Source organism: Centroberyx affinis, unplaced genomic scaffold, assembly GCF_046629955.1.
Source record: "Centroberyx affinis isolate AG114_WGS23_722 - 3 ecotype Tasmania unplaced genomic scaffold, CSIRO-AGI_Caff_v1 ptg000400l_1, whole genome shotgun sequence".
Taxonomy (NCBI): Eukaryota; Metazoa; Chordata; class Actinopteri; order Beryciformes; family Berycidae; genus Centroberyx; species Centroberyx affinis.
Window position 1 is genome coordinate 207,243 of NW_027279068.1, and position 8,774 is coordinate 216,016.

Genomic DNA, 8,774 nt, shown 5'->3' on the forward strand with positions numbered 1-8,774 from the left:
ATTCATATTGGTGTGGAGGTTGCTGTGAACTTGTGAGTTTGGCGATAATGAGAGAGGATGATAAATGTTTTTTTCAAACTTATGTCTAAATATAATCAAGAAATGTATCCATAGATATGTACCAAATGCTATTTACGGACCCAAATCTACTCTGTGATCTCTTGTCTATTATTATGGGTGTTACCTCATTGTCTAACTGGGGTCCTGGGATTGGTCAGGCTCAGGATGGCCTTATTGTGTCAATAGAGATTTGGTCCAGAGTAATGACATAACAGCAAGCTCATCCTTGGCCTAAAAACATCAAACACCAGCTTTGTTTTGACGCCAAGGTCTAGTTAATGAATGAATGTGTGTACATTACTACATACCCAAACTCCCTGAATGTTGCACTGGGAGTTAACATTAGACTATGGGTAGAAATGTTATTTTATGGCTTAACAATCACTATGCCAATCTCACCTATAGTACTGTACAATAGCAACAGCCCTTAATATACTCTAGGTGGCAGCACTGTTCTTTATCACAAAGACTTACCCTTTCCACACTGACTTGATTACTACAGCAAAGCAAGTTTGGAGAATACACATCTTTTTTTAAACCTTTAACCCCTATAATTAGCATTTGGGATGGATTGCATATTCTATATCAACCATCCGTGCCTCTATTTACTCTCCGATTACCCCTCTCACTGCCTCTTCTCACACTAGGCTTTGAGAAAGGGTAAAACATTAAAGTGATATCCTCTCCTAAAATAGTGCTGAGAGCATCTCAGATGGGAGATGCTGTCCTTCTCTTTGCATATCATCATTCCCAGCACAGCTGCAGCCACACACAGACAAATTGCCGCCATAACACTTCAATACCTCCATCCACACATACACACACACACACACACACACACACACACACACACACACACACGCACACACACACACACACAGGGCCTGTGACTGGGCCTGCAACCTTGACAGTGATCTCCCTGCACATGTGTGAAGGAGCGTCTTCAGTTACTCCCCCTGTCTCTGCACACACATTAGTTTGAGAGGTTATTTTGGGCCTCAGAACTACCCCTCTACCCCTGTACTTCCAGCCTGTGTGACATAATGGGAGGAGCTAAGACTTTTCCCTCCCATTCTCTTCCTATGCACCATTCCCCCTGTCAACTGACGGGGGATTCTCCTCCAAACAACGGGTTCCCCAGCTCTCCACTCTTCGTATCTGTTGTTGTTGTGGGTTGGATCCTCCATTGGATGCCATGGACAACAGTCCTCTGCAGGTGCTGACTGTCCCTACGGCCCCCTACCCTGACCAGAGACCGGGCACCAGCGGCCTGAGGAAGAAGGTCTATGTCTTCCAGTCCAGGAGGAACTACCTGCACAACTTCATCCAGAGTATCTTCTCCTCCATTGACCTGCGAGACCGCCAGGGGTCGACCATGGTGGTGGGGGGAGACGGACGCTTCTTCAACCAAACAGCCATTGAGGTCATTGTGCAGATGGCAGCTGCCAACGGGGTCAGTGTCACCATGTGTGTGGATTTACTTGCCTTGTGTGTGTTTGCGTGTGTGTGTGTATGTTTGCGCACGTGCATGGATGTGTGTCCAAGTGTCACCATGTGTGGATCACTGGATGTGTGTCAGTGTCACCTGCCCCTGTCATCTGTTAGAGGTATTTGTCAGTTGTTGTCATTGGACTACCAGGCACATGTCTAATTAATTACAAGCCAAGTTGCAGCTTTTGACCTCTGCTCATATTTTAAAGGCAAAACAATGGAGATCTCTCAAGATCCTATTCTAGATAAAGCAACCAGATAATGTTCAGGTGGTAAAACTATATTTCTAATTTCTGTGCTATTATGTCATCATCATGTGTATAATCTTTGTGATGAATCCTTTTCCTTGTGAAATAATAGATATTTGCCACCTGTAGTCTTCCTGCAGTATTTATCTATGTGAAACAGGCTGAAAAGTGAGACTTTAAATTGCTTAGTTTCACAGATAACCATTCTATAAATGGGCTCATGTGTTGTGGGGTTGCATGCTGGCATCCAGTTACAATTGCAATTTAGGACTTTGCTGCTGCCCTTATCAAGTGCAAAGTACAAAGGCCCAGTATCTGTGAATAACAGAAACACAAGCAATGCAGTAAAGCAGGGATTGCAAGGGACAACAATGCAAAGAACTGAAAGGGAGACATTACAATGCAATACCATGCTGAGAAGTAAAAAGAGGAATGCTTGCTTTGTTTTTAGGAGTCGTGGTACATAAAGGCAGGGAACCACTGCTGTGTCCAGCTCTGCTTGGACAACCCGTCTTGAAATAGAAATGTATGAAACCTGTTTTGTTATCGACCCCCTGCCAGCAGCGCTAATGTGTTCTCTGAGGTCCCCGGGCTTAAATTAGAGAGCTTCTGATGCTTTCACAGATGGAGGGTATACTTAGAGGGATTTAAAATAAGTTACACATGACAGCACCTGTGCTTAATGTGCTTCAACTGCAGCCCATTAAATGAAATTCTAGTCCCAGTTAGCCCGCGGATGAAGCATGGCACACATAACCTGATATTCAGTTGCATTTTCTGCCCTCCCCTACTCTGATATATTAAGATACAAGCACATGCCCGCCCACTCACACACACACCTGCGTGACACCCTCCTCAGGTGGGCCGTCTGATCATTGGACACCATGGGATCATGTCCACGCCGGCCGTTTCCTGTGTGATCAGGAAATACAAAGCCATAGGCGGCGTCATCCTCACGGCCAGCCACAACCCCGGCGGACCTGACGGAGACTTTGGCATTAAGTTCAATACCGCAAACGGAGGTATGGTAACTGGAGAGGAGGAAGCAAGCAGAGGTGTTGGCCAAGTGCAAAATAGTGTTATGACAGAAGTCAGACAGACATTTCACAAGGTGTGGTTCCAGAAAAGTAGCACAGACACACTATTAAGATAAAGTTTGAGACTTTGTCTGGACATAAAATCTGTGACAGATTTCAAAAAGTACATGAAAGAGATCAGTATAGTGTTAATAGTGGTAATGTGATATGTACAATGTATTCATAGTGTTCTGTTACATCACCACACAGCCATCTTGGTAGGAAAATAACAGGTTATTGTAATAAATTAAGAGGTGATTATAATCAAATGACAGCCACAGCCAATGAGTTGTGTATATGGTAAAGCACCATATTGGTAGGAAATGCATGTGACATAATGGGAATACTATGAATATGCATAGTTATAATTCTGCAGTACAGTACATGTGAATATCTGATGAAGCTGATGGTTTTTCTTCTGCTGTGTAACCCTGCGTCCAGGACCAGCCCAGGAGGCCGTCACAAACAAGATCTTTCAGATCAGCAGAACCATCGAGGAGTTTGCCATCTGCCCCGGGCTCCGGGTGAACCTGGCATCCCTGGGCAAACAGATGTTTGATCTGGAGAACAAGTTCAAACCCTTCACAGGTAAACCATAAACCCATCACTCATAACTTAAAAGCAGGAGAGGATAAATGAGAGACTAAACAGAACCAAATACATGGATGGATACTAGAACAGGGATCAGATTCCCTCAAGCTGTGTTGGCACTTACAGAAATACTTGACAACTGCAAAATCAACTGTAAATTCCCAGTCGATAAATATAACTGAGGGCTCAACAGTAATTAGTGATTCACTGACAGGTATAATAAAAATAATTAGCACAGATAAGGAATTGCATTCTTATAGTGCTGCTCAAGGGTTGCAAGCCTGTATGTGCTGCAGTGTAACCTAAAGACACATTTTTACCATTCTGTCAGTCATTAAATTTGCAGAGCATAAAGAGCTCAACTAAACTCAAGTCTTAGCTTATATGATGATGCATAGGTTCATTGATGGTAAAAACATTTTTTTATTTGGCTTTGTTTGTGGTAATTTCAGTGGAGATTGTGGACTCGGTGGAATCCTATGCCAATCTGCTGAGAAACGTTTTTGACTTTGCTGCTCTGAAGGAGCTGCTGTCTGGTGAAAACCACATCAAGATAAGACTAGATGCCATGCATGGAGGTGAGTGAACTCTATTCCTGTCTTTATTGACCAAGAGCATCTCATCTCACCAAGATATTCTCTGTTCTAAACTACTTCTACTGTTGTAAACAAATGGAGGAAAGACTATCTTCTACAGAGATACTCTTTTTGCATTAAAAGACTCTCTGCTCTATTGGCTTGAATAGAGATTATCTTATTGCTTTGATACTGAACTTTTTTTTTCCAACTTTTGTTTTTTATGATATGCAAAGAGAATGACAGCATCTCCCATCTGAGATGCTCTAAGCACTATTTTAGGAGATACATACCATGTAACCGTGACATCCTGGGTTCAAATCCAGCCTGGGACCGTTGTTGCATGTCATCCCCCTCTCTCTACTTTCAACTATCTAGTAAATCTAGATAGTTTCAACTATCTAGGCCAAAATGCCCAAAAAATAATGTATTCAAAAATATTAAAACTTATTCACAACCCCCTAACACAGGCACACAAAATACTGTCTTAGTGTATTTAGGTTCTTGTCAGAAACCAGGCTCTACATTATACTTGTATTTGTGAGTCATGGGTGTTCTCAGAAGAAAAAAAATGTTTGTGATGCTCACATTCGTCACTTGTTTGCATGAAGTCTGCTGACTCAAAGGTGAAGGACAAGTCAAAGTAAAACAGCCTGTGGTCAGTACACAAGAATCTGTTTGGCCTCTCGGTCTAAAGGCCCTTCATCTCACTATTGCATGATGTTCTGTTGATTCCAAGGACAGCAAGTGCTAATCAATCTTGAGTTGACCCAAGTCAACCCCATCCACCACATTCACAGCAATGATAAAGATGAGCAGAGCGTGTCAGTTTGATATAGAAACCCAACAAAGTTTTCAAAAGTATCATGTTACATGACCTCGGCCTTGAGGAGAGGTGACACAGAGTTGTAGAAACTGTCGACTTCAGAATGATTAGGTTACTAAACTCAAGCTGGTCCCAGATCCATTTAGAGTATCCTGAGTGATAACACTGAAACCTCCCCACCCTCCCACCTACATGTACACACAGAAACACAATAAGCCCCTCTCACAGGAAGGCAAGTCATGACATGTTCTGATATTGATAGGGTTCGTATTTTAACAGGATACCACACACCCCTGTCCCATCTACCACGGTGACCCCTGCCTTTCTCTCTATTTCAGTCACTCTCTTATGGCTTTCCTGTAATTAGGCCAAAGGTACAGCCATATTAATCAAGTTTAAAAGAATTTTAAATGGATTGGAACACAAGATTAAGCAGAGCCACAGAGCTCTGACCTTTTTTCAGTATTTAACAAAGGTAATAAAGTTATTTCTTGTAACTTCAAGAACCACCAGATCCGATTTCCTTGGTTCATCACTAACCCTGTTGTCAATCCAATCTCAGTCTTTTCTCATCCCTTTCTCTGTGTGCTCCCCAGCGGTAGGTCCTTATGTGAGGAGGATACTCTGTGAGGAGCTGGGCTCCCCTGCTAATTCTGCCATTAACTGTGTCCCCATGGAGGACTTTGGGGGTCAACACCCAGATCCCAACCTCACCTACGCTGCAGATCTGGTTGACACCATGAGGGACGGACAATATGATTTTGGTGCAGCATTTGATGGTGATGGGGTGTGTGCATGGATACTTAACCTTGAATGGATACTTGGCATTCAAAGGTCCAAAGGTATGAACTGGGCCTCACCCAAGGCCCTTTCCTCACTTGACTTCTAACCCCTGTCTGGCTCTCTAGGACCGTAACATGATCCTGGGTAAGCACGGATTCTTCGTCACCCCATCTGACTCGGTGGCTGTGATCGCTGCCAACATCTTCTGCATCCCTTATTTCCAGCAAACCGGGGTGAGAGGCTTCGCCCGCAGCATGCCCACCAGCGCAGCCTTAGACAAGTAAGGCCTCGGCCTGGCATTCACATATTATTGTGAAAACCTGTGAGCAAGTTCTTAATCAACAGTTGGGGCCAGGTCAAACCTACAGTACTTTATAGATTTAATCATGCCAATCAAACCATTGCTGTAGATATATAGATGCAATTGCACAAGCACACATTATTGTTACTGTTTCAAGCTTACTGTCCTTCCTTGAATACACTTTCCTTGTATCTCCTGCAGAGTAGCCAAAGCAACAAAAATAGAGCTATATGAAACTCCCACTGGGTGGAAGTTTTTTGGGAACCTAATGGACGCAGGCCGACTGTCTTTGTGTGGAGAGGAAAGCTTTGGAACAGGTATCTCTTCAGAAACTGATTTCGACTACAGAAATTTCATTTTAACTGGACCCATAGTTTGGATAAAAATCCTTGTCTGAATTTAAAATCACAACTAATCCTGGGTATTCCAGGCCCAGGCCCTTGAATTACCTAATAGTTACTGATGGGTTGTTTTTTTGTGCAGTGTAAACTTCATTACAAATCTTCCCATCTTTCCCCATGTCAGGTGGAGACCATATTCGCGAGAAGGATGGGCTTTGGGCCGTGCTGGCATGGCTGTCCATCCTGGCTACTAGGAGGCAGAGTGTGGAGGATATTGTTAAGGACCACTGGCTAAAATATGGAAGAAACTACTTCACCAGGTGAGCTGTAGCCAGATACAGAGGCAGAACAATGTGGGACCTGTAACCTGCAGTGACCTGGTGCTTCAGATGTGTTACATGATGATGTCTGTCATCTTGTTCCTCCTTGCTGTTACATGTGAACACACATACAGAAGGACTTGACTGACATCTAGTGGCAAATATATGCTGCTGCACATTCTTAAAAGCCTTGCACTGTTCCAATGGATGAAAGTTGGAAAAACAAATGAAGACTCAGGCCAGCAGATATATCATTGACTCTGACATTATCACCCAATGCTTGCCTTCATTTTTGCATTGGGCTAGTGTTGGTATCAGATTTTAACCAGAGAAACCAGACTTGTAGTTACAAATAATCTTTAAAAAATAAATAAATAAATAAATAAATAATAATTTTAAGTAAGATGCAAAGAAATTAAAATTTAAAAATCATAAAAGCTCTATAGTGGCAAAAATCCTTTTACGTCCTTTTGTGCATGTCCACAACATACTGCACAGCAAAATTGTCAGTGTTCATTTAACTGAGAGAGTCTAACATCAAAACTATGCCAGTGTTTATGTAAGTCCACATCCATCATAGTTAATTTAACACTGTTAGATAGTTTTGAACACCCAGACCACAACCATTTCAGCTCTATGAGTGGAAAAACAACTCAAACACTCCAATCAACACTTGTCAAATCCAAATTATTGTCACTGAAAAATCAACACTTAACACTGAAAAATGTGTTGTGTACTGGAAAAAATTGATAACAAAGGTAGGCTGAGAGATGGGAACGTATCTACACAGCACATATTCTGTTGCTGATAGTTGTTGTTGTTGTTGTTGTTGCTTGGTCCAGATATGACTACGAGGATGTAGACCTAGATGCAGCCTGTGAGATGATGGAGGATTTGGAGATCATGATGGTGGACAAGTCCTTCGTGGGGCAGAGGTTTGCTGTCGGAGAGAAAGTCTACCAAGTGGAAAAAGCAGACAACTTTGAGTACACAGACCCAGTAGACAGCACCATCTCCAGGAACCAGGTACAGGACAGACACACCTCCAACTGACACTTGTGAATGTGATTGGCCAAATGTTTGCAGCATTACCCTTATTTTGATTGTTTTAGTTATAATGTTAGAGGCTGTGAGGCTGAGATACTGGCCTGCAAACCTTCAACACTATGCTTTTTACTGCAGGGCCTGCGGATAATCTTCTCTGATGGTTCTCGGATCATCTACAGACTCAGTGGGACAGGAAGTGGTGGGGCGACAGTTCGAATCTACATAGACAGCTATGAGAAAGAGCACATTTTGCAAGACACACAGGTAGAGTGTCTATGCGCCAAAGTCCTGATTGAATTTGAGGAAAATAGCCAAGACCTCATATTTCTTTGAATCCACAAACATGTATTTGAATACTGAAAATCTTTAAATGTGGTCAACAGCGTCTCTTACTATAGAGTGTCAATTGCACTGTTTGACTGAGAGAGACAAAGCAGGTATTATCTCACAGATCAGGATCAAACTGGTTCATTAAGAATATGTATCAGCATGAGTATTAAAAAGAAAGTATGTTAATTTGTGCATTTTGGAATGAAATTACCCGTAGACATTTTCACTCTTTTTCACTCACTTTCTATCAAAAGTTGCCTTACTCTTTATCTTTTGGACAGCACTTTATGCCAGTGTGTCCATTGCTGGAGACATGTATCAATGTACTTAGTTTAAATAAATAAGTAAATAGTTTTTAACTCTTTCATCTGTGTTTGGGACAGGTGATGCTGGGACCCCTGGCCACTATTGCTCTGAAGATTTCCCAGCTCCATCAGAGGACGGGGCGAAGTGGCCCATCGGTCATCACATGATTTTTCCCATAATGTTGCACCCACCATCCCAAAGTAATGTCCTTCTTCGTCTTCCCTATGACACGGCACGCCTATGTAGATTTTTGTATCAACCAAGCTTCAATTCAGAATGTATCAATATTTACAACCTGCAGTAGTTTGCATTTTAGGATCAAATATATTCAGTGACTGTAACTGTACCACAATAAACAGCTGCTTATTTTGTTCATGTGTGGTTTGTGAGTTTTTCCCATCAGGCAGCAAGCCAGGCTGAATCTTAAATCATTCAGTTGAAAGTGAATTAGAGTGTTTCCACTATAGACTACAGTTTCT

At 42.3% G+C, this 8,774-nt stretch overlaps 1 protein-coding gene across 1 annotated transcript; it reads left to right on the forward strand.

Annotated features, from left to right (window-relative positions):
• The first annotated feature begins 1,255 nt into the window (after positions 1-1,255).
• On the forward strand, positions 1,256-8,565 carry LOC139641789 (phosphoglucomutase-1-like). The gene is made up of 11 exons (XM_071516385.1): positions 1,256-1,513; positions 2,659-2,821; positions 3,317-3,463; positions 3,919-4,044; positions 5,464-5,654; positions 5,776-5,930; positions 6,153-6,268; positions 6,477-6,612; positions 7,455-7,638; positions 7,795-7,923; positions 8,373-8,565. Exons 1-11 carry the CDS (start codon positions 1,256-1,258, stop codon positions 8,460-8,462), a joined length of 1,695 nt encoding a protein of 564 aa, XP_071372486.1. The 3' UTR covers positions 8,463-8,565.
• Positions 8,566-8,774: the final 209 nt, after the last annotated feature.

Bases quoted from the DNA above. Each gene is read 5' to 3' on its own strand.
- LOC139641789 (XM_071516385.1), top strand. From the start codon at position 1,256: ATGGACAACAGTCCTCTGCAGGTGCTGACTGTCCCTACGGCCCCCTAC. The intron at 4,045-5,463 runs GTGAGTGAACTC...TGTGCTCCCCAG, and splicing joins ACTAGATGCCATGCATGGAG to CGGTAGGTCCTTATGTGAGG. The intron at 6,613-7,454 runs GTGAGCTGTAGC...TGCTTGGTCCAG, and splicing joins GGAAGAAACTACTTCACCAG to ATATGACTACGAGGATGTAG.